This window comes from Nipponia nippon, unplaced genomic scaffold, assembly GCF_047370975.1.
Source record: "Nipponia nippon isolate SJK-2023a ecotype South Korea unplaced genomic scaffold, ASM4737097v1 scaffold_1, whole genome shotgun sequence".
NCBI lineage: Eukaryota > Metazoa > Chordata > Aves > Pelecaniformes > Threskiornithidae > Nipponia > Nipponia nippon.
The window spans coordinates 50,307,597-50,328,779 of record NW_028262290.1 but is presented as its reverse complement, the minus strand read 5'-3'; the positions used below and the strand labels follow the sequence as shown (position 1 = coordinate 50,328,779).

Sequence of the window (21,183 nt, the reverse complement as noted above, 5' to 3'; positions counted from 1 at the left end):
TGACATAGATGCCAACACTGCCTAACTCTGTAATAGTGAGAACATGGAGACAGTTTAATTCTGAAAAAGTGAAATCATCTCTAACCATGAGATCAATCATCAATGTGTTAAAGTAAAGCTAAGGTGAAGAAAGGCTCCAGACTGTAGTGCCAAGCAAGCAACTACTGCAGGACTGCTGGAAGAATACTTTCTTAATGTCTTTCCTAAGAAAAGGAAGGAATACACAGGGTTGGTGCCAGAAAGTCAGAGTCTGGGAGTGGTTTTGTTCGTTTTTGTTTAAAGGAAGAAATTGTCAATAACAGATTTCAGAGCGCTGGCCAAGTGCACAGTGGAATAAGTTTTTAAAAACCAGTAACAGAAGAACCAAAACAGGGAAGGCAAAAATTATCGCAAGAGAGAAGCTGAAAAAATAAAACACCTTCTCTAAAAGGCTGATTTACACTTCACGTCTCAAGTAGCACCAAAACAGGAGAAAGCACTCCTAAGAAAAAGCTGGCACATGAAACATCAGGCATGCTTATGTTCTGGGGTCAAGATCAGGTAGTTTGTTCGTCAGAAGCTAGAAGACAAGGACAGAGAAAAAGCTAAGACCACAATATCAAAAATCCTTGCAAATGAAAAATAGTAAGAACACGCTTTACAAATAAATTTTTTTATAGTTTACCAAAATATTTCAAGGTTCTCCTCCACATAAGGACACAACAGTTGGGTTTGTTTTTTTTTTTAATATGAATAAATGAAATAGGAAGAATGGAATATGAATGAAATATGAATGAGACATGAAGTGCATGTCTGCCATTAAAATAACTGCTTTAAATGCCATACTAATTACATTCTGTGTTATAATAAAGTTAGTGGAATAAGTATCTATCTTGACTATAAACGGAAGTCCTTTTTCCTCTTAATCACTTACGGACAGTACCTTAGGCTGGCTTACAGCTTCTCAGAGCCAAGTGCATTTGAGACTACGTTTGCAGAAGGAACTTGTTGGTAATAACGAGCACCAGTTATTCCGGAAGGTGACCTACCAGTGCCAGGACAAAGGTCAGGGAACCCTACGGCTAGTCTTACCTTTCAACTTTCTACGTATGATAAACAAGCTCAAGAAATCGGGATGATAACTTGCCACCAGCAAAACCCAGTTCATCATCCCCTTCCAAATCCAGACCACCCTTACTTTGCATCACACAAACTCTCAGTCAATGTAACTCTTCAGACAGTAATTTTTTCAGGTAAAAGCCATAATCTGTCACAGGTACAGAAAACACTCAATTCCACCACAGGCTGAAAAAGGTTCATCATGACTGTCTTCCCTGGTAAGAGGATAAAGACACTCATTTGTCAGGGGATGCAATTAAGGGCCTCAGCAGCACTTCAGGTCCTTTATTAACCAGAACACAAGTATGAGAAAAATCATCCTTTGCCCTTTAGGTAATGTGACAGGTCTACAGCAGAACTTTAAATCAACTCATGCCCTGACCATCGCTAGGCAGTTCTTTTACTCCTCCCATCAACCCTTCCACCCGTACTCAGTCCTGTGGAAGCCCCTACTCAGATAAGGCCTTCCAGAAATCCTTAGCTGGTATTTTCAAGAGCCTGCATTTTATTTCTTCCAGGCTGGTCAACTCATGGTTGTCGACCCTGGAGTCTCTCGGTTTGCACCTTAATGACTTTCTTCCTTTTGGACAGATCATCTCTTCAGATATTTAAGGTTTTGTAGCTGGCTTCTATTACAAAGTGTCTACATAACTTTAGAGTAAGTGCCCTATAAAGAGAAAGCAAATGGATACACTGCAGAAATGATTACAAATACATGTCTATGAAATACACAAAGGCTCACATACAGGCAAACTAGCAAACACTTAAAAAATAAAATAATCATTCAGCTATCCACTTAACAAGATGATTCCGTTTCCCCTTCTCCAATGCCTAACTATGAAATTATTTTAGCATGCCTTTCCGATATTAGAGATGCCCTCATCCTAAGCTGTTTATCTTCACATCCTCAGAGACAACCTTAAACAGAGAAGGGAAGGAAGAGACATTCAAAAAGGGGATTATGTTGGAAGAAAGGCTAAATTAAAGCTTAGTTGGAAACTGTATTTAAGTATCTGTCTAGGTGAATACCAAAACAAACCTATTTACCTTTCACATATTTTCATAACAGCTCTTTTCTTATTCTATCTAATTACAAAATATGTATGTTTAAGGAGTGACTTTTCTCCCCCGTGGCTCTGCAGTGAAGTCATTATGCTCACATTGTGACTTAGTAATCCTTCTCCTTGGAAAAGATCATTATAATAACAATAATATGATTACACTAGAGGGTCAAAGAGACTGATTTGTGAGAGGCAATGCTATTCTCCATGGGAGTTGATGGATCTTAGGTGATAGAGGACTCCACAACCAGAATATCTCTGCCCTACTTAGGGAGCGGCATATATTGCTCTTTCCACTTCCAAATGCAGACCATGACCAACATGTATGATGAAACTAACTTCTTCTCTCCATCTTTTATTACACTTCTTACACACAGCCTCTGGAGGCTATTCAGCTACTCTTTCTCAGAAAATCTGTCCCTAACGCTATTAGGTCCATTTTATCAAGATTTGCACAGAAGTTAGAGACTACAGCAATCATTACATTTTTTACTTCATATTAAGTTTTGCATAGTTATTTACTGTGTTTGCTGTCGTGCAGCTTATCCTTGTGACCACTGAGAGATGAATTTTCAAAGACCCTTTGACAGCAGTTTCCTTTCTTGGAAGAATCAATACCTTGAGGACCTTTTGTACAAAAAGTTCTTCCATACAAAAAAAAAATGAAGGAGTCCTGAACAAAAGCAATCCTGGGAATGCAATTTTAAGCTGAAAGCCAATTCACATGAAATAGGCAGTATGACTTTATGAGTAGAAATTTTGGAAAACAGCCTCTGTATAAGGAAGTAAGCTTTTCCAGGGCCTACTCCATTCCGATCTGACTGCTAAAGGGAATAGTTACCCCAAAGCCAGTACCAGTAGGCACAATGTGGAATTTTATCATCTTGTTTCACTGCTTTGTTTCTGACTTCCCAAGCACTTTTCTTTTTATTACAAAACAGGATGGCATAAAAAGTGACTTAAAATCTACACCTAGAACAATAATCTGGAGGCCATTTCTTTACAAATCCCTTACGATTCAACACATCTTCAATAATAAAGAACACAGAGGATTAGTGGAAGCTGGATGACTTCCTGTATAAAAGCGATTTTTTTTTCTTTTTTTTTTAACATTTACCCACATTCAAAACGTCCTCTTTAAGATGTTTCTATTTTATTATTATCTAATTATTTGGCTACGATGATTTCACGTTGTCTTTTTATGGAAGTATTTGCGTTCACTCAGCCACAGGCCAATGCCTTTCCCCAATAAGCCTTCTAAAGCCAGCTGTACTGCATGGTTTCAAACAGACTAAATTTAGCCAGTTCTGTTCATCAGAGGAATGCTGTGTGTCAGCTACATCAAAGCCCAAGGGCAGCCTGATAAACACTGAATACAGGTCACGTAGCTCTGTAGCTAACAAACTCTAAGAGAGCTTGTACTCGGGGGCATTCAAAGCAGTTTTGTCATCAACAATCTAGTATCCCTTGAGCCCCCATGTCGTTTCAGTTGCCAGGCAACGCTGGTGTTAATGTCTTAGAGGAGAAAAACTTACCAGGCATCTGGCCGTTCATCTGGTTCTGCATGTGTGGTGCAGGAGGGCCCCCACCTACCATACCATCTGAAGACATGCTGTGCGAGCGCGGAGGTGGGGGAGGGCCGCTCTGACTCATCCCTCCCGGACCCATAGGCATATTCTGTGTGGGTGGCTGAAAGGAGACAGTTTAGTCAAACACGAGAAGCAGTTAGTCTGACAAATATATTATATGTACATATGGTACAGCACTTGCCTATATCGTTAAGCGGGGTATGAAAGAAAGCACTGAAACGCGTTTCTTGCTCTTTCTGATACGTCTAACTCCTCCCAACATTAATTTCGGCAAAACGTTTAATATTTCAATCAAATTTACATGAAGTATTACATGCAGACAACACTACAGCACCTTCAAGCACCGCTTTGAAATAAAAAAATACAAATCAATGCCTCATTAAAAAATTATATCTGAACAGTTTAAGATTGCCGGAGTCGCTGCGACCCCCACACACAAAAGCTTTCCTTCAAAGCAACATTTGGTGAACAGAAAAATAACTCTTCCCTTACAATTCTCTCACACCAACAATTTGTTGCTGCTAACAGACCTTGCACCGGGACAAAACAGGTACAACAAGAGATGAAAGCCTCTGAATGCTCATAGACTAGCAAAAATTTGCACCTGGGTGTGGTAAAATGTTTGCGATCTCTTCCCCTCTCTCCCCCGAAGCGCTGAAGGCCTAGTTCATAATTTCGTGCCAAACACCCCCTACAGACTGAAAGCACATTAGTGCTGGCCTCCAAAGGTCCAGAGACAGCTGCCTAGAAAGGATGTTTTTGGCAAATTTCCTAATGAAATTGTGAGGAAAATAACTGAATAACCTTGAGAGTTCAAAAAGGGAGAGCAAGAAAAACAGTAAATACAAGGGGGAATTTGCTATTAGGTTCTACACACGGCAATGTAAGGAGATGCAGAAACTGCTAGAAGCCAGCTTCGTTTTCCTATTAAAAACACCCGCGAGACTGTATGATCCTCCTCACATACCTTAGCCAAATGCTTTCAGGGGAATAAAAATCATCTCTGTGAGAGCGAACGCCTGGGTCTCTGGCTTTTGAGGACCCCCTCTAAAAGGCCGTAACTATTCAGGCAAAACCCTTCCCATGAGATAAACGTGTGTTTTTCAACATTTCTCTTCATAGAAAGAACGAAGGGGGTGATCCCTAAGTACCCATCTAGCCCGGCCCCCCCTTATACCTACACCTACTCATCAGGACATTCATAAAGACAAGCTGTAATACAGTAGAAAAGAGTAACGCTTTCCAAATGAGTGTAAGGCAGGACCCCTTTTTGGCCTTGGAGATGGCAACATCTGGGTAATACAGAGACATGTACATGTATTCACTCCCCAGGAGGAAGGGAGGAATGGTATTAATTTATTTTCTCAACGTTTCTTCAAATACCTCAAGCAGGTATTATTTTTCCCACAATATTTTTAAAAATACCTCCAGAAATTAGCGGAAGGCTTTTTTCAGCAGGAGGAAAGAAGAAGATGAAGGAAAACGCAAGAAAGTAGGCGACTTCTCTTACTAAATTCCTTTCATTCTTCCACGATGAAGAGAATGGCCTTTTATAAGCAAGTTTATTCCTCATCCTACAGCAGAAGTGGCAGAAGGTAGGAAAGGTAAGAGTGAAAGGCAGCCCTACTCTCTGAACAGTGAGTGAAATGCTGCTCTGTTTTTGCTTGATGTTTCTCCACTAGTGAGCAACCAAAGTAAGGCTGCTTCAGTTACATCTTCCTTTCCTTCACCTTCAAAATCTCGCTATCATCCTACTTTTGCACTTAACACTTGGTACCTCCACATGAGCAGCTAGAGCTCAGAGCGTAACAGCAGCCCCATTTCAGCAAAGAGAGCAAAGCCAAAAAACATCCAAGTTGAAATATTTTCAGAATTAAAATCAACTTCTTAGATTCCAAGTATAAATCATTAGTAAATCCAATGTTCACACAACATGCTGATAATGAAAAATACTATGAAGTACTAACAAATATTAGATCATACCTAAGTTTTAGCTTTCCTGCAGGTGTTATTGCACAAACATGGGCATGCCCTTATGCATGGAAAGACGAACAAAAAAACTCCAAAGGTTATTTGAGACAAAACTATATATTCAACTCTGAAATTTATTCTGGAAGTTTTCAAAACAACTATTGTTTAACATTAAGACAAACACTGCAGTGATCAAAAAACAGCAGAGAGAGTGCAAACATTCAAGCACAGGGAAAAAAAGTATTAAGGATTTTAAAAATCCCATTAGATACAAAAACCTGCAAGACTTCACAAACCACAGGGAACTGAAAGAACTGAGGAAGTAATTAAAAACACCCAAATAGGTACTACCAGAAAATAATTTAGCAAGAGGAACTTCTAGATATGGAAACAGCCCAAAGACCTGTGTGAATGCATTTCAGATTCTTGAAAATAATGCAAGATAAAGGTCCAACCTGCTAAAAAATTCAATCTTTCGTTAAAATACACTACCCCGTAAGATGACTAGCAGGTAGACGAACACTGTACCTCTTCTTATAAAAAAGTAGTAGGACCAATTCTAAGAATCATAAATCTGTGAGCCTTGCTTCCCAAGCTACACGTGAACTGATGAAAATAATTAGAGTACTATAAAACTCCAAGAATTATAAAAATAAAGATGAGTTAGTAAAGTGTCAATATACGGAAGTCATACCTTTCTAATCTATTGGAAATTTTCAAATATGTAAATTAAACCACTTAGCTGCATGTTTAACAAAAACTTCTTAATACAAGTTTTTTGACAAAGCCATTTGGAAAAATACATTGTCCAGGGCTACATACTTTCACTGATCAGAAACTGCCCAAAGCGAAGAAATAAGCAATAACCTTACATGAAGTTCAAAGAATAAAGGAACACATAGAGGTCCCCTGAAAGTATCTATTAGTTAATGTCAACATTTGAAGATGTTGCAACATTAAATACTGAAAACTGTGGAAGAAAGAATAAGCAGAATGGTGCTAGGTGAAATTCAACATGGATAAATATATGGCAATTACACCGAATGTTGAACCACTCTTTTTTCAGAAAGAAGAAACTCCAATTGCCACTAATCCAGGGGGGGAAAAAAAAAAAAAAAAAATGACCACTACCCAGACAGTTTGGTCGGAAAAAATAATTAAAAAATAATCCATAAAAACTATTCAAATTATCTGTGTTCACTTTCTGATTACCTGCAGTACTTGATATATCAAAAGTGAGGTACAATATGCAAGAAAAAAAATGCCATGGTATTTCTGATCATGATACATGCTCGATTTGAGGAAAGCAATCACAAAAAGAAACTGTAAAAGCAGAAGAATTCCAAAGACAAGGAATCAGTGATTAAAGATTTTGAATGTCTTTCACCCGAAACAAGGCAAAAAGGATGTATTTTTTTTTTTACATTGAAAGGAAATGAACATAAGAAGATATGACAGAAATACAATTTAATGTATGATACATACAAAAAGTAGATCATCCAATTTATGCTTTAACAACAAAGAAAACCCCAGGAGGATGGTCAATAAATTGAGGAATAACATTAAACATACAAGACACCACATAAATCACAGAAACCTGAGGAATTCATCAACACAAGACACTAGAACAAAGTTTAAGTAAGATTCAGAGATAATTACACATACATATATACCATCGAAACAGTTACATTATATAGGATATTTTAAAAGTGTGTTATAAGCCTTCGTGTCAGGGTTGTAAACCAATCCCTACCTGACAGTAATTAAAAAGAAATGTCTCTTGCAGATATAATTATTCCCCAGTGAAATTCCTCCAGAGTATTTTTCTACTGGCCACATCCAGAAGAAAACAAGGAAAAATTGTTTTTAAATGGCAACTTCCCTATTTCTATCAGAGTTGATCCAAGCTTTTACAGGTGATAAACTTCTTTTAAATCATCTTTAATTTTAAAACAAACAAACAAAAAAACCTACAAAACCTGGGTCATTCAACCTTTTTTGCTCTTTACAGAAGTTAAGGAAATTGACTATCCCCAGTAATATGCACTATGCATGATAAAGACCTTCTAAAATACAAAATGACCACAGAGTATTCAAAAGCCAACTATTAAGAAAAGAGAAATAGAAACCCCCAATCCTTGGTGAAAAGAAAGTTACCTAACATGAACTCTACCCCTTCAGTCTAGATACGAAGGGTGAAATGACATTCAAATGTAGCTAGGTTAACAGAACCAAACGAAAGGCTACTTTCCTCTTTCTGCTGGATGAGTGACAGAAAAGAACGGAAATTAAAATCACTGCTGATTATGAAGTAGGAAATGTTAAATATTTTACTATCAGTAAAAGGTAAATTAAAGAATTAGAAGTAAGATGTTAGACATAGCTTCACTTGCTAAACGCTAATTTTTGGCTCACTTCCCTAAACACACAGATTACAATTTATAGCCACTATGAGCTTTTAAAATTTATCAGAGCATGAAAAAGAAAAAAAATATAAGCTATTTTGTCCAACACTGGAAATGTGAACTGGAAAAAGACTGAAACTGATCTGCAGTTGTAACCAAAAAAAAGAGACAAGGAAAAAACCCATTAGATTTTAACTGACAACTTTTAGCAAACAAAATCCTACTAATCCCAAAAGTTATTTGAAAGCATACACTTAAAACAATAGCCAAACTGCATTTTCTTTTAGAAAATTTTCTTTTAAATAATAAATTGGATCAAATGCAAGACAGCAAACAATAAAAGCTGTCATGGTGGAACTGTACACCCAGAACTTTAATCTAGCATCTCTTCTCTGCCCTACTTGATATTATCAGATTTTTCTTATCATCAATAGCACGTTGAAAGATTTGTTTATGGAACATTTATTGTTATAAAAACTGAGACAGAATACCAACTCAGTTGTCAATAAAATGTAAAAGACATAATCAATACAAATAGCAATAGATATTTAAAGTACACCATCAGAAATACAATTTTCTTGAAATTCTCTCAGAATAACAATTAAAAGCTACATGGAACACAAACATAAAAGCCTTCTGATCTTTCTAAGTGAAGCTGTAGCTCAGGATTTAATCAATCATCTTTGTTTTCAGTTCTTAAACACCATTTTCTACGAAGCAAAATATCCCATCCCAGGGGGTACCCTGCCCTGCTAATATCACATTGCTAATATCACAGCACCTGTCCCAGTCTCAGAGAACAGTACTCTGTTGATAGGTGGTGATGGCACCTGCAGAGTACTTAGTGAGGTGTCAGACTGGGAAATAAGATCATAAAGGAATACATTTCCGAGATTTGAAAGAGGAAAGATTTATTTAACTGGGTTACGACTCTTCTTCTACAAGGTGCAGGGTATTCTAGTTCTGAGCGTATCGTAAATGAAAAAAATAAAGAGCCTGTATCAGTTCTCAGCAAGTGTAATATTTGGGGGTAGGGAGGATTTCTACGTGAAAGCATTTACAATCATGTCTAAATAGTGAAGTTAATTACAAATGTAATTTGTGCTCTCACTGTTGGAGTACCAGTTGTGACACTAGCAGTAAGGAATTCTAACTTTAGAATGACAAAGAGCTTCTAAATCTCAATTTACGTCAGTATCTTCAAAAATCAGAGAAACTCTGACTTAATATTTGAAGAAAATGTTAAAGTAGTGCATAACGTAATACTTAAACACTTTGTTTAAAGAGGAAATTGGAATCTTTAGTCGTTTCAAATTGCATATATCACTGTACAAAAATATTTCACTGTACAAATATTCCTTAGCACCATTTTAACAACCAGAAAATTTAACCTTAAAATACTTAACATCCACATAGCAATAGCTCTTCTGATACTTAATAATCACAAAAAATAATCACACAAAATTCTTAGCTCTTGATGTAACTAGAAATTATTTAACTCAGAAGTGAAACAGTGGTACGAATTCAGATGGTTTTATTTTAAGCGACTACAAATAAGTTAACTGTGGACATTAACTTGGGGGACACTGAACTATAGAAACTAGACATCTTCAGAGGTACTATAATTCCCCCATAAAATGCAGTTCATATCTGTCCTCAAAAGCAGGAGCTTTCTGTTTCACAGCTGTTTACCTCCTGCCTCTTTAGCTTTTAAGATGGTTTAATGTCTGGTCCAATGTTTACAGGTTTTGCTTGCATTTAGTAACCTAAGAGAAAAATTCCACCTTTATTCCAGCTAGAAGGCCTTACGTAAACCCAATTAAAGCAGAAATAATCCTGCAGAACCCTCAGAGCATTTCGTTGGGGAAACAGCAAAACCATACAGGCTAAAGGACTCGGCATCTATGTTACCAGACTGCCCGGTACAGCTCTCAGCAAACTGCCTAGGGTTGAAACAGATATTTATTGCACAGATACTGTACTACAGAGAGGCAAATCACATCTTCGAGTATGAAAGAACTACACTTTAGAGCATACTCCTAATTCATATTGGCTGCTATTTGTAGTGATTTCCAGATCAGCCACAGAAGTTAGTAGGCAATATAAGTAGTTTTTTGTGTACAGTGCACTAGCTCCCCATGTGGACACACCTGATTACCAATACATGCAAAGTAGCTTACAGAAGTTAGAGTGATTCTTTTATTTAAAGTGGAGTACACTAGTGGTCTATGAATTCACTCCTAACATGATAACACCTTAAATTCCCATATTCTGATTTTTTTTTTTTTTTAGTAGAATTGCTGGCTTAAGAAGCTCCATCCAGCTGCTCTCCATTTCCCAATACTACTCTTTCAGTTGTGCCAACACAGCCATTTATATATCCCTGCGGTTAATCTGAACTAATCCAGAATGAAAATATCCCCCTTTCCACCTACTTAATCTGGACTGATTCTCCAGATTGGTTCATCATCCAACAACTTTAAAACACCACACAGCAGAACTGCAGCTGAGGAGAATACAGCTCTGATTACGCCAGCTTAACCATTACTATCGAAAGGAAATCTTGTCAAACAACAGCCGAACTTCTTTCCAACGTTTAAAAGTCTCTCTGGAGCAAAACAAACAATCTGGAAAAACAATTTTTATTATAAGACCATGGCATACATGGATAAACTGAGGATCCACAACCTGAAAATTCTTTTAGAAATGCAGCATACCCAATTCTCTTTTGCTAAAGCAGGATGATACTACTAGCCCCGAAAGATGTATATTAACACAAGGACTGGTTTTGTTACAGAAACTGAACTAACAGGCTAGGGAGAAACAACCCACAAAACTTAAACCATAGCAAATTTGGTTGTTTTGCCTTCAAGTCTTCTAAAAAGCTTGTACTACTGACATTTTTACAAGATTTCCTTCCCATAATGAGTAGTTTTTCAGTTTCACAGTATAAGTGATAGATGTGTTCTTTCATGCTCTACCCAAAAAAAAAAAAAAGAAAAAAACCTGAGTAGCTATTTGCAAAACTATTTCTCTTATGGTTAATACCCCATAACCACATTTTTACATACAATGAACATGTGGGCAGAGTGTTCGCTGAGAGGTCAGAAGTCATACAGCATGCAAAGTCTCAAAGAAAGAAAATGGATACAGATGATCACGTCCTGGCCTTGGAGCAAAGACAATTAAGAGATACAGACACACTAGACCTCTCTGTAAGCACTTACACAGCTAGATCTTAATGCATTGCTTTTATGACTGGTTATTGCAGTGATACCTAAGAACGAGGCTACTGGCAGCAATAAAGAATTAAATCTCATCTCTAACAGACCTGTAATACTGTACAACATCAGGAAAAGTCTTATTTACCATTTTGTTCACAGGGCTGAGTCTCCGAGATCACTAACACAGTGGTAACGCTGAATTCTGAGAGTAATGTGGTACTAGAACATGAACATGAAATGTCCCACATTTCCCATGCTTCAGTGACAAACCCTAACTACCTGGGGGCTAGAGACTATTACCAAAGGAGGCTTACCACATGTGCTTCTTGCTCACAGAACACAGGAAATACTTTTTGCCATGCAAAATCAACATAGCAAATAAAAAGCTAGAGTACAAAGAGCTGGAGGAAGGAATAATTTAAGAAATTATGTTCTTCAGGGAGGATGCAAGCACAAATAGACTAACTTTTACCAATTAGGGATTTGCACCAGCTTGATAGTTTCTAGTAACAGCACAGGAACGTGAAGCTTAATTTCTTTTACCCATCCCAACCACAGCGGCTCTACTTGCCTCTCGTTTGAAGAGCCACAGGAAAGTTCCTTGGAGTGTACTTGAATAATATGGTAGGTATGAATGCAACACCTCTCCTCCCTCTCAAAAAATCTGCTACCTAATGTTTCTCTTTTAAGAAGCCTTTAGAAATTATGATGATTTTTGAAAACTGTTTAACAAACGTTTAATCAGAGCAATTATTCTTTAAAATCCAAGCTCCACTTCTGACTAATAGCTCCTTTGCCTCTTGACAGGAAACATTCAACCTTTCTTTTGCTCTGTTCTCTATTAATTCAGTTTATGAATAGTTGAACTTGAATTTGGCATGGACTTGTGTTCTGAAAGGCTAATGCAGAATAATACACAAAGCAGTATTGTGTACCTGCTTTAAAACTAATTTAATCAACACACTAACATTACATATACACAGAATTAAGCCAGAGGTTTAAAGACCAATGCCAGCTGTGATCAGCAGGAAAGCAGATACCTCAAACAGACTTTCTGCTGTACTACCACAGATATCAGACTTTCCCAGGCATTTGGTACGTAACTGGACAAGAATTTCATTAATTGAGGATTCTTCTCATCTTCAGTACAGGAGTTTTATTTGCAAATTTTATTTTAAGCTATTAGAAGTGAGCCATATTCTTCTTTCCTGGATGCCACTTTGCTTTTTTCAAGAAAAACAGCATCAAGATAATTCAATTAACATACATATTTTAGACAACTTTTATGTTGAAAATGAAGGCTACTAAAAAAAAAAAAAACAGAGTACACTGTTCTGTTCCTAAGACTCTGAATTGTTTCTACAAACTAATCACATCACAAGTACAGAGATTGCACATTACCCCTTTGAAAAATACTGAAGTGTATTTAAGATCATATGAGACTTTCTACTGATTGAGTAAAACCATTCTTTCATTGAAGACTCCTAGTTAGTCACCCGAACTCCGCAGCTTTAAAAAAAACAAAACAAAACACCCGCCCCCCCCATCTTCCAATAAGGAACTTGAGCAAAAGTTTTAGTCTGATGCTAGTAATGTTGTTTAATGGTTCTATCTCTTGAAGCTGTTTCTTTGGAAGTAACCAGCATTTCAGTGTTTGTTGATGTTGGGTGTTTATAAAAAGCAATCACCATTTTATATAGAAGTGTTTTGTAACTAAAATGGCATGGACTCTGCCCTAATCTGTGTGACAAGTTTGGGTACAGCACACATTAAGGGATTTCACAAGTCCTACAAAAAGCATTAGTTTTGAGAGAAGTATCTCAAGCAAGAAAAAAAAAAATCACTTTTTTATTAATAAGTTTATTAATAATCTTTCCAATATTATGAAATTAAGAGAAACAATGTGCACATTTTTCTACAACTCAGGCACAATGAGTCTTCTTGGACGTCACTTCACACACAGAGTTTAGCTTGCTACTGGAAGAAACTGGCACTTTCAATATAAAAGAAAACTGGTACATTATAGAAGTGAGTAATAATCATAAGCATTTATTTTCACGACCTTCTTGAAACACACTGAAATCAAGTGCTCTGCACGCTGACAGAAGGCAAGTTGCATTATGTAAGAAAAACCCTGGGAAAAAAAAAAAAATCACTTTTTCTGTGTTTAAAAAAAAAAACCCAAAAATGTTCCCAATCAAATAATTCCTGCAGACCTCAATATTTGCCTATTATAAAACTAATGCCCAAATGAAAAGGCTGGAGTGCAGGACAAAAGTTCCCCTCTACTCTTCCCAATAAAGTGATGGTCACAGGTTGTTTTCTTATAAATATTTGGCAAAATGAAGACATATGGGGGAGGGAAAATGTCCAAATGGAAAATGTTGGGTTTTTTTTTTTTATTCAATAGTTTGCAATGACTTTTTAATGCCACTGAAACACTCTCTCTCAAGAAAACAACAAAAAAAAAGTTGTGGAGGGTAAGATGCCTGTTCTGCAGTTTGAGACTTAATGTGTTTAGAAACACACACGCACAATACTTCACTATTATTTTTGGAGGTTCTCTTGGAAGTCCCAGTAACAAACTTAAATTGCATCTTTGCTCTCTACAGTTCAAGGAGATCAATACTTTGCTGTTGCCTCCCTCAAAAAGTAGCACCAATGAAAAATCAGAAGAATGCAACAGTGTTGTGTTCCTCGCCATACAAGCCGTTTTAGTGAAGCTACCTTATGGTGGTAAATAGACTTTCGACTGCTGTCCAAGGAAGAGAATACCTGCCATAACTCGGAAAGAGGCAGCAAAAAGTTGCATCAACTTCACAGGCAGACTTAGCCACCATGTTCACCCAGCTGGGAAGACACTCCAAAACAGCCCTGTCTTTCGTAAGGCTGCTGTTCACATGGCTGAGAAAAGACTGGTTGACTCAAGACGAACCTCACTTCTTTTGTCTTCTGATGCAAAGGAAGGTCTCTTACCCCAGAAGTCATAATTTAATATTCCACATTTATCATGCATAAAGACAACAGGAGCTTTGTTCTGACACTGGAGTTTCAAAGTCTTTCTAGTTCCCTTCACCCACACCCTGCAATGCTCGTTTCACCTTTTCCTCACCTTCAGGCCCCCTTTATAGAAGCATTTCTCTGCACAGCACTCTTGGTTCACTATACTTTTGTTTAGTATAAGATTTATCTTGTTCTCTACAGGCAATACCACACTTTCAGAAAGGACGCACAGTCATTTGATTAGAATAGCGCATTCTAAAAGATATGGACAGACGCACAGAAGCTGACTACCAGCATTTTTTCCTAACAATATGAAGCCTTAAGTCTAAGGAGTATTGTGAGAGGATACAACAAAATTATCATCAGATTCAAGTCATTTTAGCTTATATTAAAAACTTCAATGAACCTGATGATTTAGCTCTTTTGTTCAGTGTGAATGCTACCTTAACAGCAGTATTCTCTTTTCAACCTCATTTTAATCACATAAAGCATTTTACAAAAAGTAATATTAAAGTTGTGAGATTTCTTGAGAGTGTATTTACCAGATTAGAACAAAAGCAAGATTAAATTTAAACAAAAAAAAAGTATAGTTTACTAGGGGAACAATCTTCCCAATATTAATAGCTCAGATACAATCCAACTTCAGAAGCTATCCAGACTCAAGCCCTCCTAAGTTATGTGGGAAACTACTACAATGCTAGTATCATAAAGTTGATGTATTTCACTATTAAAAATAGTAGATGTTTACACACACAGTAGCTGCTCCATATTTAACTGTTGCCACCCACACCACTTGAATTTAGTAAGACTGTTCAACAGCTGACAGAGAAGCATGGTGAGCAGAAACATAATACTTCCAAGTCAACTTGAGCCTCATCAGTTCTTAAACAGAAAGCCAATAAAGGAAAAGAGTCTGAAGTAGTTTACCTTGCGGGGGGGGGGGGGGGGGCGGTGGTGGGACAGACACGACAGGAAAAAACCCACCACTGACTCACATGTTCCCAAATTCTTCTGGCTAAAATTTGTTGAGAAGACAGAAAGAATTTAAAGAACATTTTTCTAAAAACACCAACAAAAAGTCATTTTATCTGATTATGTCACCAAATTTCAGGCAAATCTTCAAAGATTTGACTCTGTAGGTCAGAGCATCTACACTTAAGTAAGACTGAACATCTAAATTTCATTTTGTATTTTAGTTTGAAAGAAAAACCAGGAAGCTACCTTTTTATCCGCCTCCTCAGTTGTCCCAAGGGGACTCTCCCTCCCTCCCTAAACAAAAACACTGTATGCTACTTTCTTACTACTGTGGAATATTCCTTACATTCAAGATCAGAAATGCACTTCAGTCCTGATCCGCAGAAGTCTTTCCCAGCCCTATCTTCATTTTCTTTTCTTAAAGAATGTCATCACATTCAACTTTAAGAACAGGGCTGTTCTTGAGGGACTAGGATAAGGTCAAATTCATTTTCAGTTGTCATCAGAACCATGATATGAATTAAGCCTCCAAAAACATATTAGTTGAGTAATACACACAGCCCTCTTAAAGGTTTCTTTCCCTCCCCCTCAGCTACAAGCATGGAGTTATAAAGAGAAAAGCCTCTACAGGCACAACAGGTTGGACATAATGAAGCACTGCTTCTACAGTCCTCTAGGTACCAACTTGAAAGGATGCTTCGCTAGTAGCAATGATTGGAGAACACTTCTCCAGAGACCAAAGAAAAAGTAATTCAATTTCAGTTGGTGAAAACTAGTATCTAGGAATGGCTGTTTTATAGACATTCTTTTTAGCTTCATATTACAGAAATGAATCAAGACTATATTAATTCAAGAAAAGTCTTATTACCAAAAAACAAAGAACTTCCTTGTGTTACTCACAATGAACTCCCCAAGCTTTCCGATTAACACAAAAAGCAAACAGACAGCAAGCTATTTTAATGTTTGTTGTATCTTTCCTTACTGCTCCATAAACAACAGAAAAGGGGAAAAATTTGAGGTATCTTATAAAATAAAGAGTTCAGGAATACAGATTCAGAAAACTCCAGATTAAAACAAAAAAAAAAAAAAAATCAGAAGCATTATCCAAGAAATGCTTCATTTGTAAAGCAATGCAGTGTTTCAAGTTAAGCCTGTGTGACTTTATTTCTTGCATATTATCATTATCCACCTTAAAAAAAAGGTTGCTTTCTGATACAGGAGAGGCAAAGAATTTAAGAGACTCATCTAGAGTATAGAAAAGCAGACAAAGACTTACTCAACCTCATTCCACTGAGGCAAAAGAATGGATGATATTCCAGCAAAAAATAAAAAGATAATAACAAAAAAATCCCATCCCCCTCCACCCTTCCCTAACATAAGAAGAAAAACAGGGTACTGCTGTAGGAGCTGACTAAGAGCCACACCACTAGAGTTCTCAGCTGGGGAGGGGGGGAATAAAAATCTAAGACTATCTATAATGCAGGCCAGATAATCTGTGCACTGCGCATTTAAGTTAGAGTAAGTTTTCAGTTAAACAAGTCACATTTTGAGCAAGACCTAAGCAGTAAGATGACTCCAAATACAGCATGAAGAGACACTGCATCATGTATTCACTGTACCGTAAATCAGAGGCTAAATGTTTGGTCATTACCTCAAACACTTCTGTTTGGTTTTGGTTTTTTTTACCCCCTCCAAGAACCCAAATTAAATCCATTACCTACTTTTACACTATTTTGTACTTACTGCTGGTAGTAGAGACTGCATGTTCTGGTTGGAGTCAGCTATAGTGGCTAGGTAAACCAAATTTGTATGCAGCATCTGCTGGTATCTATCAAAATAAACAAAAGCGAAACAGATCTTAAGTCACAAACACAATAACATCAGAATTTACTTTAATTCTACACATATGAAGAAAGTTACCTATGCAAAACACGATTCAAGAGACTTAAAAGAATACCATTATTAGGAATCCTAAGCCTTTTCCCCTCACAGTTACCTGTTACCCAATCTTTCCCAATGTCTCCATCAAATCTGTGCCTCTATCTTCTCTACAACTTCTGTCTTGCTATGAAAAACCTAAAGCTGGGTGACACTGTTCTCACCTATTTCACTTCCCGCCCCAAACTAAGTCACCAGGAGACATATACAGTGTGTGCATGGCTGTTTGGTGTAATTTCCACCACAAACATTACAGAAAGAAAGCTCCTTCTATTATGTCCCCAGATACAAGAGATCATAGATTTATGTGAATCGTGATCAAAAACAGTGCAAGTATTTCATCAGAACCTCGAGCTTTGGAAGTTTGCTATGGAATGATTTTTCTGTTATAGAACCACATTCCAGAGTCTCAACATCTAGCCCACAGTCACAAAAATAACCTTGAAAGCAGGAACAGATTATGAATACATAACTACACGCTTGCAAACAGCTTAATACAGTAACTGTGCTACAATAAAAGCATTCCCTTAAAGCAAAAATACCTACTATTTATGACTTCCCTCCTACTCCCAGACTACCACTTCTCTTAGTAAAGGAATTGAGCCATACTGTGATGCCCTGTCTATCGCATGACTCCGTATTCGTCCGATTAGAAGGGTGCCATGATCATCCCATGCCAGAAAAGAGTAACTGGAAAATAATATTCCTTAATAATTCACTCCTTCCACAGTTCTCTCAGATCACTCTCCAGAGACCCCACTACACAGCAAGTCCACGTGGGATATTCTGGCAAGCCAAATTTTTAAAACAAGGCTGTTTGTTCTTGGGCAACTGGTAATCAGGTAGTTTTCAAATATGCCATCAGGAGGGACAAAGGTCCACTCTGCACTGGGTTAAAAACTGGCTGGACGACCAAGCCCAGAGAGTGGTGGTGAACGGAGTCAAATCCAGTTGGCAGCTGGTGGCGAGTGGTGTTCCCCAGGGCTCAGTGTTGGGGCCGGTCCTGTTCAATATCTTCATTGATGATCTGGATGAGGGGATTGAGTGCACCCTCAGTAAGTTTGCAGATGACACCAAGTGTCGATCTGCTGGAGAGCAGGAAGGCCCTGCAGAGGGACCTGGACACGCTGGACCGATGGGCCGGGGCCAACTGTATGAGATTCAACAAGGCTCAGTGCCAGGTCCTGCACTTGGGTCACAACAACCCCATGCAGCGCTACAGGCTGGGGGAGGAGTGGCTGGAGAGGTGCCTGGCTGAAAAGGACCTGGGAGTGTTGGCTGACAGCCGCCTGAACATGAGCCAGCAGTGTGCTCAGGTGGCCAAGGTGGCCAATGGCATCCTGGCTTGTATCAGGAATAGTGTGGCCAGCAGGACCAGGGAGGTGATAGTGCCCCTGTACTCGGCATTGGTGAGGCCGCACCTCGAGTACTGTGTTCAGTTTTGGGCCCCTCACTACAAGAAGGACATTGAGGTGCTGGAGCGTGTCCAGAGGAGGGCAATGAAGTTGGTGAAGGGTCTAGAAGAACAAGTCTTATGAGGAGCGGCTGAAGGAGCTGGGGTTGTTTAGTCTGGAGAAGAGGAAGCTGAGGGGAGACCTTATTGCTCTCTACAACTACCTGAAAGGAGGTTGTAGCGAGGTGGGGGTCGGCCTCTTCTCCCTAGTAACAAGGGATAGGACAAGAGGAAACAGCCTCAAACTGCACCAGGGGAAGTTTAGGTTAGGTATTAGGAAAAACTTCTTCACCGAAAGGGTAGTCAGGCATTGGAACAGGCTGCCCAGGGAAGCGGTTGAGTCTCCATCCCTGGGGGTATTTAAAAGATGGGTAGACATGGTGCTTGAGGACATGGTTTAGTGGTGGACTTGGCAGTGCTAGGTTAACAGTTGGACTTGATGATCTTAAGGGTCTTTTCCAACCTTAACAATTCTATGATCCCTACATGATTTTTAAAGGTTTGAGAAGAAAACTATCTCTTTCCCAAAGTGTAATTACAATACAGAGGAAAAAGATCTTGGTTATACAGTCCCCATTTTTATGAGCGTCATCATCATGACATGAACTTGCAGTAGGCACGTTGCAACATTTCAGTGACAGAAGTGATAGTCATATGGCAAATAAAAAACCCATAAATTCTAAGTGTAGTATCTGTAGCAATACTTTTCTGTTCTTCACAGCACAGTTCTCCTACAAGGTGAGCTAAACAAATCAAGAATGGTGACCTAGAGGGAAATTCACCCAGTCCACAGTAGATTTGGATTAATGTCTTACTGAGAGCATTCAGACGTCTTTCCTTTGTTCTGATAGTCCATTATACACTGAATAAGATGGTTATTTTCATCCAACATCTGAAATGATAAAGAAGAAGTTTGAAGTAAGTTTCATGCTCTTTGTGGAAAGAAACTGAAGATAAGTTTGAGTCTTGCTCCTCTTCTCAGAGTTTTTTTAAAAAAAACAAACCAAACCAACAAAAAAGTAGTATTCCAGAAAGTTCTACTTTAATCAATTATTTATAGAACACTCTTTCTAGAATGCTCATTTTCCCCCCTCCGATTAGTTTTACAGCTTTCAGTTTAAGGGTTTCATATCACTATTATAGCTAAACTTGTGAAGCTTCCCATTCAAATACCTATGCTTGTTCTGCACCAAGTTCTTAAGAAGTTTTCAAAGTTTTGCATTTCTTTGTTTAATCTCTACCAAGAAATTTACTTAAAAAATTATGTTCCAAGTTTCCCTTCTCCTTCTAAAGCCTGAAACTGTTCATAGATTTAATAAAAGGCATTGAAATTGTTATTGATAGAAACTGAGCTTACCGGACAGGTTTGTTTCAAGGAAATGCACTGGAAAAGCTAGGCTGTATTTACATGAAGATTCTCTAAATAAACTGCACTTTGTAAATATTCTGTATAATGGACACAATAAATCTATTATGTTCATACTCCTGGACACTTCTGAAGTATATGTGAATTAATTTTCTGCCAAAAAATAGTAGTCCTAAAATCATGGGAAATTGCAAATCTCATGGCTTTCTACAAAAAGCTCATGAATTCAAGGTATTCCAAGCTCCATAAACAGGGAAAAAATAAAGCGTGGTTTCCTAGAGCTGCACATCCCCACACTCATGTCTCTTTAACCATTCTCCCACACTCTGATCTGACAAGTCAGCAGAACCATGGCTAATCTGAGCTACCAGCCAAGTTACCCAAGTCAACTGAACTAAATGGACAGTTTACTACCAAATAGAAAATTTTGAATTTATTTCTCCCTTTGCTTCCTCTCAGTGGAAAGATAGTTTAGATCCCTTTACTCTACCCAGCTGCTGAACTTCACAAAACTAACAGGATCTTAACCATCTGCATGACTCTTTCCTTCTTCCAGACATGGTTGAGACTAGCCAAAAGGCTCACGCTTCTACAAGGAAAGCACAAACAGTGTTATTACATCACCTTTATTTCCCTAGGAATCCAACCTAAACAAATTCTATATGGGGGGGAATAAGTACTGACACTTTTTTTCTTCTGACTAATCCATCTCTACTATGAAAAACGTATGGAGTCAGAAGCCTCATGAAGTCCACTCAGGACTTATATCCATGTAAGAACGAGCCAACCAGCTGAGTCTTCCTAAATTCAAACCAGTAATTCACCAGAACTGACTAGAACAATCACCGAGTAATTATTTTGCCTGAAACTGCTGGATCTGGAAACACTGTCATTTAGCACTAAACACAGACAGAACCGCAGTATTTTGAGTTACTGCCTGAGCCTCAGAAACTAGGCAGAACTGTAGTTGCACGCTCCGAAAAGGATCACAAACACACTACTACACAGACACATTTCACATGTACTAACATCAAGTCTTTTAAGAAACACAGTGGCCATTTTCACCAGAAAAAATAAGGAAAAAGGAGCTAATACCTTTG

The 21,183-nt window shown here is 38.0% G+C and overlaps 1 protein-coding gene across 6 annotated transcripts in view; it reads right to left on the bottom strand.

Annotated features, from left to right (window-relative positions):
* SS18 (SS18 subunit of BAF chromatin remodeling complex) overlaps positions 1-21,183 on the bottom strand; it is a 44,630-nt gene that overhangs the window by 21,496 nt on the left and 1,951 nt on the right. For all 6 annotated transcript variants that reach the window (XR_015704094.1, XR_015704100.1, XR_015704096.1 and 3 more), the window contains exons 2-4: positions 19,533-19,609; positions 17,070-17,154; positions 3,695-3,848 (exon numbers count right to left, since the gene is read on the bottom strand). Coding sequence is in view for 3 of the 6 variants with exons in the window: in XM_087754646.1 (XP_087610772.1) it covers positions 3,695-3,848; positions 17,070-17,154; positions 19,533-19,609 (316 nt within the window). In the remaining 3 variants the exon portion in view is untranslated. The remainder of the gene's footprint in view (positions 1-3,694; positions 3,849-17,069; positions 17,155-19,532; positions 19,610-21,183) is intronic.